The following is a 17,578-nucleotide window of genomic DNA, read 5'->3' as shown; positions in this document are numbered from 1 at the left end:
CCCTACCCTCACCCCCTGCACGCACCCGCCGCTGCCTGCATCTCCTCTCCATTTACCTTGGCGACTCGTTCTCCCTGCCATCTTTCGGTCTTCCCTGCCTGTTGGGAACCTTTCTCCCAAAACGCTTCACTCGCTCGTGGTTCGTCTTTTACCCCCAAAACGCACGTACGCATACACATACACACCCGCCCTCAGGTGGTTGCGACGTACGCGGCCGAGTTCAACGCCGAGGAGGTGTTTGCCAATGAGCGTTCCGCTGTCATTGCGCACCTGCCCTCCCTGGAGGATAGTACGGCGCCGTCGTACTTTGAGGCGCCCACGGCGGGGGCAGCCAAGGCGGATCTCGATGCCATGGACGCGGATGACGACAAGGAGGAGGAGGAGGAGTCTGGGCCTTCGGGTAGGGTTGCCGGGGGGGGCTACGGGAGGAGGCAGCGGTCGGTAGCGCGAGCTGCTTGTGTTCTGGATTTGCTTCCTTGCCCTCTGCATGGTCGCCTCCCACCCGCGACTCGCACCCCCTGACACGATAAACACCCTCGTGATAGGGATGGAGGAGGACGAGGAGGATATGCTGGCGGCGGCGGCGGCGCTGAAGCGACGGGAGGCCGCCAAGGCGGCGGCGGGCGGTGGCGCCCAGAACGCGGCGTTGTACGGCGAGGACGGCCAGTTCAACCCGCATCTTGCCCGGTCGCAGAAGAAGCGGCTGAAGAAGGCTCGTCTCTCAGGCGAGGAAGTCGCGCCGCCTGGGACCAAGAAGAAGGCACCGCATCCGTACGGTGGCGACAGCGATGGCGACGGTGACTTTGACTTCGACGCCATGAATCGGGAAGAGGCGGAGGGGGAGGAGGGCGAGTCCTTGAGCGACGAGGAGGGCGGGGATGGGGAGGAGGAAAGCGAGGATGGGGAGGCGAGTGATGGTGACGACGACGACGATGATGATGATGAAGATGGCATGGAGGACTAGGGAGCTGATTCGTCTTCATGACGCGAGGACATGCAGGAAGTTTAGACACCATGTTTATGGGGCAACGACGGCAAACGCAGATGCGGAAACAAGGACGTCAGTAGCAGGATGTCTCCCCTGCGTCCTCATTGGGCGTTTTCTGTTTCGCATGGCGGTACCCATATGCGCACACAACAAGCGAGTGCGCAATTGGGTATACGTTTTGTATGTATGTGAGAGGGCCACTGGGGCGGAATGAGTGTTGTTTTTCGGTCAATATTAGCCGTTATCGACCTGTGAACAATGTGGGGGCGGAGCATGAGCCGCTGTGCAGAATATGGCTACTGCTTGGAATGCCGGGGGAGGAGGATAAGAATGATACAGTATAGCGAGGCCACGAGCCCGATAGCGAAATTGCGCTCGCAATTATAACTGGTACGGCAGTCAGCTGTTGCTCCCATCGCGAAACCCGTTAGCCTTTTCCGTTCTGTATGTAGTATGGCCATCGACAAGGTTCTGTACGGATGGAAAGGTGGGCGGGACAGCTCGCGAAGCGCCGCCTCGGGAGGATCTGTCCCCCGTTTGTTGTGCGGGGTTATAGGGGAAGAGCGTGTTTCTGTGTGAGGAGCGGCTCGCGAAACTTGTGGAATGCATGCTTAGGAGTGTTGGTTGGCCTGTCAGCAGCTTGGACGGGCAGCGGTTGCAAATGCCTGTTGCAGAAGGCAGCGAAGGCGATCAATCTGTGTAATTGCTTCCGCTTATTGCGTGGTTCGGGAGGGCTTGGAAGTACCCCAGGATGGGAAGGTATTATCGAGATCCTAGAAAAGCGGCTGCAAAGGTGCGACTGCAGTTCGCAGCCAGCAGTGTTGGGCATTACGTGTATAGGGAACTAAGAAAGAAGGCTGGGCCCTTTAGAAGGTGCTAAACGACAATAAGTAGCTGCGATGGCTTTATTAGGATTACTATCGTTACAGAAACCATTTTACGACCTCTCCCCTAGCTTGAACACGCGGCTCGTGTGGTGCTTGTTTTCTGGACTAAAAATCGCTCTCACATACATATCTTCTTGTGTGCGGCGCCCTAAAAGTAGTCCTGATCGCATACCGGTACGCGTTAAAGTTGCAGCACAAAACCTCCCCCAGCCAAATGGGCTGACTCAATACACATCAAAATTCTCGCACCGTGCATTTTTGTTGAGCGACTGTCGTGACTAAAAGGGTTGCTTAGTCACAAAGGATACTATCCTTTGGCCTATTAGGCCACCCAACACAAGTGGTCATGCATATGTGAACGCTGTGAACATGCATCATGTATTATTACACCATTATCTGCGTACGCCAGCATTTGATACTGGCGGCGTGAATCTGAGCTTCCGGCTGCTGGTTTGACTATCGTGTCTTGATTGTCTCGATGGCTTCCGGCTCCAGACTGTTATTTTAAATCTGATATCAATGTCATCCGTTGAGAGATTTGGTTTGCTGGCGTTCTCGGCTGGGGTTGCAGCTCTGGTCGTTGCCATGGTCATGCCATACACGAATCCAGAGGTAACGATGTCATTAGCACGACGTCATATTGCATATGCATGCAAAAGCACCAAACGAGCACGTGCTGACGCAGAACGTTTCTAGTCAGGACATGCGCTTTGCCAGCATTTGTACAACGAATGCTAGGAAGCATTTGGGACCCTTTTGCCCCATCAATGACCCTCATTTACCGCAGTCATTGGCGGCCATAGCAAACCATCCCATTGGCGCCAAGGTTATCAACCTCTCCACTGCCACCATCCATGGCCTGGCTCGCCTGCTGGAGGGGGTATCATCCTCCGAAACCGGCCCCCGCCTTCATCAATACTACCCCCTTACCAAAAACACGTCAGCAACCCACGCTAGTGTTGAACAGGAGCTTGACTGGTCGGACCCCCTGGTTTGGCAACTTCAGCAAGAACAGATTGTATCCCCATTTTACACGGAAAGCGACTTGGCTCGGTTGCTGCATTGGTGCAGTAACGACACCAGGAACAGAAACGGTAATGGTCGTGAAAATAGCATCGGAACCGGCAGTGAATATGCACTTTCATTTTCTGACGTCAGCAGTGGCAATGCAGAGGGGGGGACCCCGGAGCCATCTTCTGGCCCGAAGAGCAGGGAAATGGCCGGGTTGAAGGCCCTCTTCGACTCGGTGGCGGCATGGGTCACCGCCAGCGGGGGCGACGTGTCCAAAGTGCACTTGGATTCCGACGAGAACGGCATGAGGGGCCTGCACGTGAGTCAGCTGGCGGTGGTGGATAGCCTGCAGGGATCCGGGCATGCAGGTAGCCGGTACCGGCGAGTTACCTATCTGGTGTGGAAAGGGTTGTGCGGTGCATATGTATGTATGCATGTATGTATGTATGTATGTATGTATGTATGTATGTATGTATGTATGTATGTATGTATGTATGTATGTATGTATGTATGTATGTATGTATGTATGTATGTATGTATGTATTATGCCCCTAATACCCAACCACGCTCTATGGGTCACCTTGCCTTGACCTACTCTATCTGAAAAATGGTCTGCCTCGTTCCCTCAGGCCTCACGGGCCCTAGCGGCCGGGGAGGTGGTGCTGTCTGTGCCCCTCTCCCTGGGTTTGTCGGCTGCCACCTTCCGGGCAGGTGAGGTCGGGGCTAGGTGGGGGGGGGGGCAGGGGCGGGGAAGGAAGGGAGGGCGGAGGGGCGGGGGAAGGAAGGGAGGGCGGAGGGGCGGGGGAAGGAAGGGAGGGCGGAGGGGCGGGGGAAGGAAGGGGGTAGCACTGGGAGAGGTAGAGAGAGGAGCAGGCAGGCAGGGAGGCTGGGTTGGGGAAGGAAATGACGTACGAAGGACAACGAGCCCTAAAACTCTTTATTATCTTTGATTACATGTGTGTGTCTCTCTCTCTCTCTGTGTATGTGTCTGTGTGTGTGTGTGTGTGCGTGTGTGTGTGTGTGTGTGTGTGTGTCGGCTGCCCTTCCCCTGGACGATATCCACAGCCCGGATGGTCGGGGGAGCCGTCGGCTCATGGCGAGCCGTGGAGGATGCGGACATGTTCCTCGACGCGCTCGCCCTGTCGTACGAAGTTGCTGCACACGGCGAGCGCTCTCCCTGGGCAGACTACCTGTGCCTGCTGCCTAGGTCGTACGGCGGCCTGCCGGTCCACGTCAGGTACCGCATCGTAAAACGAAATCCACGAACCGCTTCCTCCCGGCCATCCGTCCATAAACGTTCTATGTATACCTGTGCGCTGTCGGGCCCTCGTACGGCACCTGGATCCAGGCTGGCTATATCCACTGGCTACTGCCCCCGAATGAATGAAGGAGGCCGTCCTGGTGCCTTTTCCGTAGCTCATTACCGCAGCTCAAAAAAAAACAAAAAGGCTTTCTATCCCTTTACACCCTTTTTCTATCCCTTTCTACCCTGGGCTGTCCCTCAACACGCAATGTTGAAAATCTTGGGATGGGCTTTCCTGGGAATGTTTCTTTCCATCCCCTTCCTGGCGGACCTCCCGGGGCGTACTCCAGGGAAGGAAGTTGTCCGGCTGCTTACAACTCCCTTAGGCCGCGGTCCAGGGACGGCGCGTTGGGGCCGTTCCCGCCAGTTCCCGCTACCCGGGCCCCTTTTTGCGGGTCCCTAGCGCGGTCCGCTGCCCCGGGCCCCTCGGATTTCCCCCCCCCCCCGCATCCCTTGTGGCGTGTGAGAGACCCGGCGTGTCATGGCCACCGTTGCAACTGCCCTTGGTTTCAGTGACCCGGGGGTCGCTTCCCTACTGTCCGAGTTCCCCTCGCTCCGCCGCCTGGCCGCCAAGCGCCGTGCGCAGCTGTCCCTCTTCGCCGACCACCTGGCTCGATACGTCCTGACGGCCCTCCCGGGTGGGAGGTCAGCTGCGGCGCGGCTCGGTGGCGGCGGCGGTGGCGGCGGAGGCGGAGGAGGCGACCTCTGGCTGCCGCTTTGGCATTGGGCGTACGCTGTCGCCAAGACACGCAGTGTGACGGTGGGTGTGGAGGAAGTACGGCAGGGCAAAGGCGGCCTCGTCGCCAGTGGCGGTGCGGCTGTGGTCATGCCAGATTGGGTGCAGGTACGCGGGGCGCGACAGGAAAAGGCTGGAGGACAGGAGGCATCTGCTGAATGCGGTGCAGCTGGAGGTGGGGAAAGGAAGGAAGGGCGCACATACAGCACATGGATGGGTTTAAGTGTGGAAGCTGGATGAAGGAAATGGAAGAGGGGAAAGGGGGGAAAGGGGAGTGCAGAGCAGGCCGTTAGTGTTGAGCTAATGAGCTACTGAGCTACTGCTAGATGTACGGTATGCGTGCAACCAGGTGTGCCATGTCCCCCACTGACCCACGGGTCCTGCAGGAGCTTGGTGTGCTTGTTCCCATCCTCGACCTTGCCAACCACGCATTTGACGGACCTGAAGGCGCTAACGTGGCGTACCAGGTAGGCGGTGCGGACGCGGAGGAAAGGGGAGCGTTGCAAGGGCTGTTTAAGCGGGAGGGGGCGTGGGGAGGTGGCGGGTGTGGGGAGGGGGACCTGCCGGGGGCCTGTGTGAGCGGGCACGAAACGGAGGAGCCGAGATAACCCCTGGCGGGGCTACAGGTAACCCCTGGCGGGGCTCCAGCCTAATCCTTCTCCCCGCGGCCTCATCACCACTCAGCAACCGCACACCAGCACCTCTCTCCATCAAAAACCCTCCGTGCCCCGGCGCCTTGTGCTTAGCCACACCTCTCCATCCATCGCACCATCTCCGCGGTATCAAGATTCCCACCCGCCCTCACCAATACCCGCCGCTACCTACCGCAGCTGCCTTCCCCTCCTCGCTTCCGATGCACGGCATGGCGCAGAAAGCTATGCTGCAGCTTAAACACGCATCCGTGATGATGTTGCTTTCGATTTAGCTTCTCCTTCTCTCCCCTGCTCCCCGCCTTCTCCCCCATACGCACTTTCGCAGCTGCTGCCTGATGCCTCCGGCTCCGGTCTGGCAGCTGCCCTGGTGGCGCTGCGGCCCATCAGCCCGGGGCAGCCGCTGCTGTTCGACTACCTGGGGCCAGTGGAAGAGGACCAGGGAGGGGTACCCGCATGCGTTGACAGGTGCGGCGGGGGAGCCACTTAGGCGGCACCGACGAGCAGTTTTACCGTGTGTATGTACGTATGTATGTACGTATGTATGTATGTACGTATGTATGTACATACTGCTAGGCAAGGACCGTGCCACGGGCCGCAGTGAGTACCTCACGGGGGGGACACCGCACAGCGGGTGTCCAGAGACTCCAGGGCGGGTGGGCAGGGGTACTTAGCTGCAGTACGTCGTTCCGTTATCTCCTCCTAAGCTTGAAGACAGGCGGCTTAGCGGCGGCATGCCACAGGCAGTGCGGGCAGCTACGAATATTTGGTTTTGTTGAGGCCGAGGCTAAGGCTGAGTGGGCGTGTGATTGAGGCTTCTCTATCCCCGGCTCCTTTGGCTGTCAATGGAATATATCATCGGAGCAGGTGGCTGCTGGAGTACGGCTTCGTGCCGGAAACGCGCTCTGATCCCGTACGTGACTGCGACACGTTCGACGTCACGGCGGCGGACGTCGCGAAGGCGGTCGTCAGAGCCGCGGGCAAAGAGACGACGGCGGCAGTGGCGGCGGCGCTGGGCACCCTAGAGGCCGAAATCCGGGAACGGCTGACAGCTCGCGCCAAGGACGGGTTGCCTAGCCGACTTGAAGTACATGTACGACAGCCGTACACAGGCTCCGACGGCGGAGAGCAGGACCACGTGGCTCAGCGTTGGACAGTGCTGCGATGGCTGGAGGCAGCAATCCCGCAGAATGGGGAATGGGGCCTAGGTACGGGAAAAGGGGCTGGGAAAATGGTTCCTATCGGCGACAAGTCCTCTGACGAGGAGGCCGTAATGGAGGGGGTTTCGGCGCCAGTCTCTCCTAGTGCAGCCCAGGTGCTGCGCACGTTGCTGCAGGCACGCTGGGAGAAGCTGGGTCAGCTGCAGCAGCAGGCAGCGGGGGGAGAGGCACGGGAGAGCGGGGCGGGAGGAACGGGTGCGGCCGTGGACGCAGGCGAGGTTGTAGCTCGTTCAAGGGAGGAGGAGGTACGACGGGGGCTGGCGGCGGTGGCAACGGCGGGGCGGAGAGCGATACGGCGAGCATTGGACCAAGAGCAAAGACGTCGCTGACAAATGAGAGGATGTCAGGTAGCAACATCCCTTCCGCCGTTCCGTGTGAAGCACCTTCTGTCCAAAAGGAGTCCTGTGAAGCACTTTATCTTCTGTGTATACGAATGCATGTGCAGGAATGCCTTTGGTGGCACCGGTAGTCAGCCGATCTGAAGGATAATGATTAGTGCATGCATGGCTCAGGGAGTTGCGTGCTTGCAGGCAGAGCGGAGAGGACAATTCAGTTTCAAAGTGCTTGTAGCTATGTTGTTGTGTGCGGCCCCATCTCACGCGGTGCAGTCTGTACACTGCATGGGCAGGTACACTAAACTGGACATCGCTCTAAGACGTTACCATGAAAGGTCCGGGAGCACGGCTATGGTTAAGCAGCCCCTCGCAGAAATGTGAGCGGTCGTACTCTGCCGAATAAACCCTCCGTACTTCGTCCCCAAAGCCAGGAGCGAATTTTGCCGCGCGGATGCGCGCGTGCGATTCGCAAAATGCGCGTGTATAAGTGTATATAAATTTTCTTGGCGAAAAAGGACGAGGTGCGCCAGCGCGTTGCGCAGGTGGGCATGTTGGCCACAGCCGCACGCGGCATGCAGGCTGGACTATTGCGTGGCTGCTTTGCAGTAACTGAAAGCACCGAAAGCCTACGTCGTAGCTTGCAAGACTGGGCTCGTGAAACTGCCGCGGGAAGAGGAAGCGTCTGGCGAAGAGGCAGTTGTGTGCAAGCAAACGGTCGCGTTTTTGGTAGTGCAACGTATACAGCATCTTGTTCAGAGCAAAGTCAAATTACAAAGTTGCGCAAAGTATAACATACATAAACTTAATTAAACATAAGAACAGATAAGACGTTTAGAGCCGTGTCGGTGACATGGACGCCGCTGTTGGCTTGGAACAGCTATTTGCTGTGCATAGGGACGTGCCCGCGTTAGCCGTGTTGCAACAGCTCAGGATGGATTTCAGCCAGCAACAGCCTCAAGAGCTGCTGCACAACCACCGGGAATGTCTTCAGTTGGGCACGTGTAGTTTTGGTCGGCGGGGTCGAGCATCGTACGCAATGCGCACAGAAACCAAGGTGCAGCGTCTCTGTAACATCGCCAACATATCCGGTACGCGGTGGCAGGCTTGCCGAGCACGAAATGAAGGGGGGGTCGCATCTCACCATTCAACTAAGCATGCATGTGCTCGGTTGAATGCTCGGTAGCGTGCGAGTTTACCCCTATCAGGATGTTTGTTTGCATATCCCTCCAAGCGAGAGGGCTTGGACCTATGCTGATGTTCGTTCCAAGAAGTGAACTGACTGATGCTACGGTGAAAGATTTGCACGTAAATTCGCCCGTGCAATAAAACGCCCTGTAACTCGCTTACGTTAATCTCACATTCCAATATGCCACTGCACTTTCCTCTCCAGCCTGGCCAAATTCTCTTCCTCGCAAACGTACTTGGGCACCTTACAATCCAACACCATACGTGCTTTGGAAACGCGGGCAGCTGCTTCACAAGGACCCCCCTATTTGATATACTCAGGCCAATAATCGGGTTGTGCAACAAAGGGAAGAAAAAAACCACCTGTGGGCGGCCATGCCGCAGGCTTGGTTTGCTTGTCGATATAGCGCGGGCCAGACTCATAAGCACTAAGTGGTTTATGCTGGGAAGTTGCGAATGCTTTGCTTGCCTGTCCGGACTTTCGTCGTTGTCCTTCTTGTCTGCATCAAAATTGCACCAATAGCACTGGCGCGCTGCCCGTCAAGAGCTCTGCGACCTGCATATAAAATTTTCAAGATAAATGTGTAACAACGTTGGCAAATGCCGAAGTCCTTTTATGCTGGTTTGGATCCGCTCTGGTTCTTGCTGTCGAAAGTGGTAGAAGAAACTTCAAAAACCTTTCGACCGATCCATAATTATTCACGCCAAAACATTCTGCAAAGTAACATATGGTTAAAAACTTGATGAGGTTCAGGATTCTTATGACTGTACGCCTCACCCGAGCACGATGCCAAAGCACAATGATTTCTTGAGCACGAGCGCGTCCATGAGGGACAACGTATTATAAGTATATTGTGTAACAATTGTATACCTTTAATAGCATGCATGTGCATGCCTTTTGGTTGATGCTGGACCGACTGGTGAGAGCGAGTCAAAGGGGAGTCGCCCCAAAGTTGAACCTAAAGAAACGGAGCAACGTGCCAAAAGCAACCTCTGTCGAAACCTGACGATGTAGTCTAGGGCCGTTTCATCGCAAGTTGCAGTTTCTACGTTTGAGGTCTTTTTTGCCCTTCAGGCATATGATGGGAGGATGTATATGATACAGTATTCGGATTGCACAAGATGGAACTTGGGAAGGATGCCCCAACAATTTCTCCTTTGCAGCATACGGCCGTGGTTGGATACGCACAAAGTCACGAAACCGTGCGGCACAATTCAGTGGCGCGAGCATGTGTTCGTAATATGACGTCAAAAAAATGTACCAGCGGATGAGCATGCGAATTGCCGAGGCGGCTGTTGACGCACACCACACCAAATGTTACGTCGGGCGTCCGGGGCTCGACTGAACACACTAATAGTCGTATCTCCCTGATGGATGCACAACTTTCTTACACATGAAAATAAAGAAACAAAAATAAAATATGGCTGGAATAAATGACCGGCATAAAGGTGTTCTGCGGCCCGTTCCGCAGCCTGATCCCGAAACCGTTAAGAACCTAACGGGTAGCGCCACCCGCCCACCTTCAAGGTACGCCATAGGGCCCTCCGTAGAGGACACAATTTAAAGATGGACATGCGCATCGACGAAAGCATACTTGGTTCACTCACTTCAAGTTGAGATGGAAAAGAGGATAATTCATTTCCTCTTCTTGTCAACGCTGGCGGTCGGGTGGTAAGGATCGCAGACAATATTTTGCTCCTACGCTTCCCTTTTTCGCCAAGATTTGATTAATATTATTTATTAATTTATTCCTAATGTTTTCTTGTCAGAAGATCCTCTGTTATCGCTGTAGATGACCAAAGTGAAACGACTTTCCCGCAGTTCATGCTTGGCAGATCCTGCTGCTCAGTGTTGCATATACGTAAGAATTAATGTTTTTGTTTCATTCCATTCAGGGCCATTGGTGCGGATGCCCAGGAGTATGACTATGATCCTTCACGCGTCCAGACTGGTACAACACCAGATTTTCCCTACCGCAAATGCAACACGACGAATGGCCCTTATCGGCTGAATCCGGTATGGAGGTTTGTGGCCAATCGGATCTATTGCTTTACTATCCAGGTTAAGCTGGATCCCCTTTCCTGTTCTGGCCCCTGCTGCAACGCTGACCTGCACAAAATAGAGGTAAGCCCGATACCAGAGTGCATACACTATATATCGCATACACGACACGTGCAAGTCTGATTCTCTTGTGCGTCGCGTGCGCTTTGTGATGACTAGAAGGTTCGCAGGATAATATCCAAATTAGGTGCTTCCAAGCAAAATCGATAGAGGATTACGTTGTTCTACACTGTTTCACATGCACCTTACTACCACGTGCTAGGCTGTTGGCGGAGCGACCCGCCAAGATGCTGAATATTGGGGCTTACGGGGTAGCAGCACCCCCCGTCGCTCCTAGCAGCACCCCCCGTCGCTCCTAGCAGCACCCCGTCGCTCCTAGCAGCACCCCGTCGCTCCTTCGTCTGTACAATGCCGTGAACCAAGTTCCAGCTTGCAATACTTACCTGCGAAAAAAAGCCAATGTCACATTTTGCAGGAGCGCGGTACATTCTATACTGCTTTAGCAATCCCTCACCATATCGCCCTTTCCTGCATGTTGCCCTTGCTTCCTCCCTTTTTTTCGTCATCGTCGTGCACTGTGCGCAGTTCAACGTATCTAGCAGCTGCCTGGTCGCCGGGGCCTCCGTCATCGCCAGTGTGAATGGCAGAAAAACCATGATCGCGCCGGCATTTGACAGGCCGGCAACTGGCCCGCCTGGCTCGGCCGTTCTGCGAATCACCAACCTGGGCCTCACCACGGAGACCGCCCAGAATGCAGAGCTGTGCCTCGTCCTCAGAACCAACCGCGGCGGCCAGGGCTGCACAACCCTGCAACAGCTGTGCACGTCGGCCGGTCTCCCCGCAGGCACCTGTACGGTGGCGACGTATGACGCAGCCTGCGACTGCTGCCCACAAAATATCGTTGTTGAGCCACAGCCACCACCGCCGCCACCGCCGCCACCGCCACCGTCGCCACCACCGCCGCCACCGCCGCCACCGCCACCGTCGCCACCACCGCCGCCACCGCCGCCACCGCCACCGTCGCCACCACCGCCGCCACCGCCGCCACCGCCACCGTCGCCACCACCGCCGCCACCGCCACCGTCGCCATCGCCGCCGCCGCCGCCACCGTCGCCATCGCCGCCGCCGCCACCCCCACCTCCATCACCCCCACCGGCACCCCCTCCATTTGTGCCTGGCTTTTTCGATTGCGAACTCTGTTTCGCTGCAGAGCTGACTCCACCGACTGATTCCGCACCCTACCGTTTCGACAACGCCACCTGCACCGCCTTCCAAACGGCTGTCTCCGAAGACATGAACAGCATACTTCAAAATTTCAACGTCACCATCAAGAGCCCATATCCAAATAGTACCTCATGCACTGGCACGCAGGCCATTGTGTGCGGCAAATTCCTTAAAGGCGATCTCGCCTTGCTTGAGCAAACAGTCCGCAGCGAAATCTACCAAAAGGTTGTCAAATGGCTCGCGATCATCACGGGTGAAGGTGAATGCAAGCCGCAGCTGTCGGGGTACGAGGTGACGGTCAAAACGCTCCCCGGCGCTTCTCCGGCCTGCATCGATGTGGAGGCGGCTGTTCTTTGCCTCATTTACGATCCTCCTCCTCCTCCTCCTCCACTTCCTCCACTTCCTTTCCCCAACTGCACGTAAGTTAAAGCCTGCATGACGAGTACCTATATTGACGGGGTGTCGTATCATGTCGTATCATGGGGTGGTTGCTGCATGGGCTGAAGCGGCAAATGTTATGAGCCCTGCTGTAGTAGCTGGTACACAGTACGGCACACATACCAACTAAAAATACACGCAAAGCGCTCGACCAGCATCTTGGAAGCGGCCAGCTATTATAGCTGTGCAAGCACCGTCTGTAAAATGGAGGAACGTCTACCGACCATCAATTTTAAGGACGATCTATAATAGCATGGTACAATCTATAGAGCATTCCATACGATACGTCTATGCCTGATCTATCTCTTGATCCTATCTATTATACGATGAACCTGTCTATAGACCATACACAATTTTGTCGACGGTGTTGCAGGCATTCTAACGAAATGCGCATGCTAACCATGTCACAAGCTCAGCATCTGGGTGCTGTCGCAGTTTGTCGGATTGCCTGAGGGCCGGGGGATGTTTCCCGTCACTAATTGTCCTTGAGACGCCACCAGGTCCTGAGACCCCACGCCTATGGCGCTTATCGCATCGAATATACCGTCCACCCAGCACCCTAAGGCATACTTCAGTGCACTTTGCTGATTTAGGTGCTATAAGTAATAATTATTGCGAGCGCTCCTGTGCATTCGTATGGCTTGATAAATACGGGGAAATAGTAATAATAGTAATAATAATAATAATAATAACAACAACAACAATAATAATAATAATAATAACAACAATAATAATAATAATAATAATAATTATTATTATTATTATTATAATAATAGTAATGATAATAGTAATGATGATATTAGTAATAACAATACGCCTTGGCCTGAACTACGGCGTGTGTGAAGGGGACAGGTTGTGGAGACCTAGAGGTTAATAATATGGTGGGTTTCCCAGCCGGCCTTTATTTGCACCTTCCGCCCGCCACAGTAGGTACGGGATAACCTTATCCATGTCAGCATTATAGCCCGTCTGTAACCTTTGGTGCGCACTGCGTGCCAATGGTGTCTTACTATCGCCGCTGCTGCTTCCACAGCTACATGTTCATCTGCCCACCGCTGGCTTTTCCATGTCTCACTGTACTTCAGGTGCAACACAACGCAAAACATCATGCCGTACAAGTTATCTCCCACGTGGTACACGACCAACTCGAGCCGTAGCTACGCCTCGGAGTACTGCTTCACGCTTAGTGTGCTGCCACCTGAACTCGTGGTGCCGGTGAGGGTGTATGTGGCGGGATGGCGGGCAGGGTACAGCGCGGTGTAATAGGATTCGTTACAGCGCGGACCGCCTAGCGCGTTTGTCTGCTGGACATTACGGTTTTCCACGAGGGGACAAAGCGGGTATGAGAGGGTTCTGACTAATCTATTTGCCATGTGCGCATATGTTTTCTACTGTCCTGGCAACCTTCGTCAGGAGCAGGCAAGGCCTACCTGCCTCCCTTATTATGCGCACCCCATCACCACCTTCACCCCATCACCACCTTCACACCATCACCACCTTCACACCATCACCACCTTCACACCATCACCACCTTCAACTCATCACCACCTTCACACTATCACCACCTTCACACCATCACCACCTTCACACCATCATCCCTTCACGCAGAGCACCTGCATGAGCAAGAACGACACACTCGCGAAACTCGAATGGTATATAGGTAAGTCGAGCATTGTGGCTTCCTCTCCACGGGCGCCTAAAATCAAAGCCCTTTCCGCTCCGTTCATGGAATTTTTTTATTGTTTCCGCTCCGTTCATGGCTGTGTAGCATGTGAGGTAGGATAACTTGAGGGCCGTGTTCCAGGAGCCGTTCTGGGGCATGTAGATAGGGAGGTTATCCCTGAGAGCCGTCCCAGGCAGGATGCGCATGGGCGTCCTGACTAAAGGATTTCAGCGGACCGGAAATATGGGTCCCCTGCTCCACCTGCTGGCTCTGCTTCAAACCAACTTCAAAAAGCGCCCGGCCGGCCCAATAGCGGGAACCATGCTTACGTGGTCGCGATTGTGCTGCTTACAACTTAACGTTTGCACTTGTGTGGTTCACGCTTCTCTGCAGATGAAAGGATGAGGCCGGCGGTCAAGGGCTTCACCCTATATCCAGCCGTGGGTCCGAGTAGAACAGTCTCCCCAAGCTGGGGTGCCACAGGAGTCCAGACACTGAAAGGTAGGACCACCTCAGCAGGTTGCGCCACAGGACAAGTAATCCTCAGATAGCGCAACAAAGCGCAAATTGAGGCAGCTCACGCTTTGGCAGGGTGGCATCCATGAGTAGCATAAGTGCGGCCAAACCCACTGTACGCAAAAAGTGTGAACGGTACATAGCATAGGCCCTTCCTTTCGTTCGCCCGGTCAAAGGCCATGGACAACACCATAAAAAAAACCCTTGCCTTTCCTGTGTTGGATGTGTCCTTGGCCCTCACGTACGGCCCCTGCGCGCGCTCGTTCGCCTGCTTGCCATGGCCGGGTCCGAGCAGTTAACCTCAACTGGAATGCGACGATGGCCAACGGCGGAAAGGTCTGCATAGCTGTTGCCAAGCCGTACAGGTTGGAGGACCTGTGCCTGGGGCCCAGAGGCACCGCAAGCATTGGGAAATGGTAAGAGGTGTTGAGGGATGGCGTTAGTAGGGGACCTTTGCCCAGAGCGAGCGAGGAGGTTGATTACTACCACAGTTGGTACTGTGGTACTGTGGTACGACATTATTGATTCCCTTCACCAAGGCCATTAACTGGGCCGCGTCCAATACTTCATTTGGAGTCCTTTCATGGCGCCACCCGCGCACGTTCTTATCTGCTCTTACTTGTTACAGCTGGCTGGTCATAGCGGCGGGCTTGACGTAGCTATTCTGCGTTGCAGTTCTAACACATCGCAATCCGGTTATGTCTTAGATAAGCGGATAGCTTCACTGTCACTGTTCCATGGTGATAGATAGGGGGTACTTCCGTGTGGTGGCGGTATCCTGTTTGCAGAAAAGAACCGATTGGCGGATAACAGATCCCGTGCTAACCAGGATACTTCACATCCGCGGGCCTGCCAATGGACACACCTGCATGTAGATAGCTACGTTAATCTTCCTGACCCCAATAATTGGTTTATGAAGAAAGCTGCTTATGTTCAATTAATTGGTCGTGGATTGTATGTATGTATGTATATCGTTACAGGGTGGTTAAGCTTCACCAGCGGCCCCCTTTCCCGAGGCAGTTCCCTGCTCTCCCCTGCTAGAGGGGCACCCTAATCCGTTCAACCCATCCGACTTCAGAATGTATTCGTTGGGTTCAGCAACTCACCACCATCATCCAACAAAATCTAGCGGATCAACGGCGCCTTAACTTAGTTCCTGGTCAGCTCGCAAGTTGATATTATCACGTCCTACACCGTCCATAAGATGGGGGGCCACCTCCCATTTCAACACTTCTCAAACACCCAAGAAGCCGGCAGGCGGATTTGAACCCGTATGTATGTATGTATGTGTGTATGTATCTACCACGGCACAAGTGATGACCTTTGCCCATTTTCCAACCTTGCTTCCGTCCCCCTACCTTGCTTACCTAACCCCCGCAGTTACGCCAGCATTTTCAACAGGGACAGCTCGGACTACTGCTGTCCCACCTACCTCACTAGTCCGCAGTAGAGGAGCCCGCATGGTTGCTGGCGGCCTCAGTGAGGCACACGCGCGCGTGTGTGTGTGTTTGTGTATGCGTGTGTGTATTGCGTTGACGGAGCGCTGGCTGCTGAAACTCCGCCCAAGCAGCTGCCTGCAGGCAGGTTTCCAACCTTCCGCGAGTGAGGGGGGTTGTTGAGACGACGACTTGACGGTCGGTGTGAACCGGGACCTGTCACTTAGCATGCAGCTGCTGCTGATGAGAGCACCAGCTGGAAGCAGTGGTGGGTATTTGGTGCACATAAAACCACCATTACTGCTGCTTGCTTCAGGTTAATTTCTTATATGGCGTATTTGATAGTCTGAAAACAAATCAGTGATTCCACTCTAAAGATTAGGGAGTTGTACGTGTCGCCTTTACAAGGGATGGAGTTGGGGGTTGTGTGGGGTTGGGCGGAAATGAGCGAGCATGCCGTCGAGCTATGTTTCGTTCTGCTGCTGATCACTGGGGCGGTGAAGACGTCCGTCCGTTTTGTAGATGTTTACACGCGCCTCGCTCAGAACGTAATGGTGAGGTTTCAATGGTTAGGGTATCGGCCGTCCGCCGCTCTCTTGTGGACATCATAGATTGATTTCATACAGTCTCCATAGCTGTTTCTTGGCATATATTGGCATAACTTACTTGTTTTATAGCATTGCATGGGCCGCCATCGTGCTGGCCAGTAGCTTGTCCGGCTTGGTTGTGATCGGGTGGTTGATAATAGGTATCTATGCATCTAACCCTCAATATAGGATGTGTTCTGCTGGCAGGCACCAATCAGTACACGACTGCTTTCACGTTAATGTTATACAGTAAATTCATGTATAGTACGTATTTTTGGCAATGCCAGTCTGGGGGCCAGTCTGTTTACGGACTTCATCATCGTATCCCACCATTGACTGATTCTAGGCCGAGATGATGGCCAGGAAGCAGCACAAACATTCCCCGGCCATGCCTTGTGGTGGCCACGTCATGCATGCTCAATTAGGCAAGGGGGTGACGGCCGGGAGGCAAGGAATTCCTTCGAAGGTGCAGTGTCTGAAAGGAGCACAGCAGTCCCTGCGTGTATTGCCAAACCTGTGCACTTTGACACGACTCAAGGTTGATTTGACCCTATCCTGGCCCCCGGTTTGGGAAGCACTTTCACGGGGCACAGGACTTCCGACCACGCATGCTTTCCCGTCGTTTCGCCTGCTGTCATGTGGCTAGCGTTCCTGACTGCTGAAGCTGCCAGAAGCCCAAGGTTCGGCAATTCGTTGTAATATGTAACGCAGATGCCAATTGGGTGGTCTGGAATCTATGTGAGTGCTGTAACACGCGGCCGGTTGCCATTTTGATGTACTTTCTTCTTGCTTTCATACACCAAGGTTACATCTTGCTCTGGATGACTCTCATGCATGTGACATTTGCGCCCACAGCGCCCACAGCCAGTGTTTTTTTTTGGTAATATATTACTTTTTTGGGAATAAATGGGGGTCTGTGCCTGGAAGAAATGGAATAATTGGTCAGTTGGCCGTACTGGTTCATTACTTCGGCCATAAGTCGCCCCAAATGCCTTCTGCACATATAAAGCTGAACATTTGGAGCTTATACACTATTTATGTATAAAATATTTGATGATATCACCATGAGACGGCCCGCTGTTGCATTCAACTTAGGTCAACGGGGCATTCGTTCATTCTTGACCAAAGCAAACGGCTCAGAAAGTCCGCAGACGCAATGCCACCTTCAAGGGCGGGTGCTTCGCAGCACGCCCCGCTGGTGATTCAAAAGCAGGCGCAGCGCCAGCAAACACAGTGTGTGCCGAAAGGCCAAAGCAATGGGACGTGCTGTGTGTTTCCAGACATCAGGTGTTGTTTACAGCACACCGTACAGCCTTTGAGGGGGGGGTCTGGGGGGG

The 17,578-nt window shown here is 54.5% G+C and overlaps 3 protein-coding genes across 3 annotated transcripts; all 3 read left to right on the top strand.

Annotated features, from left to right (window-relative positions):
* Nucleotides 1–195: 195 nt before the first annotated feature.
* On the top strand, nt 196–964 carry VOLCADRAFT_94122 (uncharacterized protein; the record flags this gene model as incomplete). The annotated part of the gene is made up of 2 exons (XM_002953335.1): nt 196–400; nt 546–964. Coding segments are annotated over 2 exons (624 nt in total), but the record flags the coding sequence as incomplete, so codon positions are not given.
* A 1,260-nt stretch (nt 965–2,224) lies between these two features.
* VOLCADRAFT_105899 (uncharacterized protein) lies at nt 2,225–7,511 on the top strand (the record flags this gene model as incomplete). Its single annotated transcript, XM_002953334.1, has 9 exons — nt 2,225–2,487; nt 2,663–3,205; nt 3,516–3,597; nt 3,952–4,118; nt 4,659–5,033; nt 5,312–5,392; nt 5,904–6,043; nt 6,443–7,040; nt 7,404–7,511. The coding sequence occupies exons 1-9, from the start codon at nt 2,395–2,397 to the stop codon at nt 7,509–7,511; spliced, it is 2,187 nt and encodes a 728-aa protein (XP_002953380.1). The 5' UTR covers nt 2,225–2,394.
* A 2,395-nt stretch (nt 7,512–9,906) lies between these two features.
* On the top strand, nt 9,907–17,296 carry phV9 (extracellular matrix glycoprotein pherophorin-V9). The gene is made up of 8 exons (XM_002953333.1): nt 9,907–9,987; nt 10,212–10,440; nt 10,963–12,020; nt 13,125–13,254; nt 13,648–13,699; nt 14,096–14,203; nt 14,514–14,634; nt 15,599–17,296. The coding sequence occupies exons 1-8, from the start codon at nt 9,935–9,937 to the stop codon at nt 15,666–15,668; spliced, it is 1,821 nt and encodes a 606-aa protein (XP_002953379.1). The 5' UTR covers nt 9,907–9,934; the 3' UTR covers nt 15,669–17,296.
* Nucleotides 17,297–17,578: the final 282 nt, after the last annotated feature.

Source organism: Volvox carteri (genome assembly GCF_000143455.1).
Source record: "Volvox carteri f. nagariensis unplaced genomic scaffold VOLCAscaffold_35, whole genome shotgun sequence".
Taxonomy (NCBI): domain Eukaryota; kingdom Viridiplantae; phylum Chlorophyta; class Chlorophyceae; order Chlamydomonadales; family Volvocaceae; genus Volvox; species Volvox carteri.
Note: the sequence above shows the minus strand (reverse complement) of the source record. Positions and strands in the feature narration are given on the sequence as shown.

Excerpts from the sequence above, each read along its gene's own strand:
- phV9 (XM_002953333.1), top strand. The coding sequence starts at position 9,935 with ATGGAAAAGAGGATAATTCATTTCCTCTTCTTGTCAACGCTGGCGGTC. Across the intron at positions 10,441-10,962 it reads CTGACCTGCACAAAATAGAG|TTCAACGTATCTAGCAGCTG; the intron begins GTAAGCCCGATA and ends CACTGTGCGCAG. Across the intron at positions 13,700-14,095 it reads GAAACTCGAATGGTATATAG|ATGAAAGGATGAGGCCGGCG; the intron begins GTAAGTCGAGCA and ends GCTTCTCTGCAG.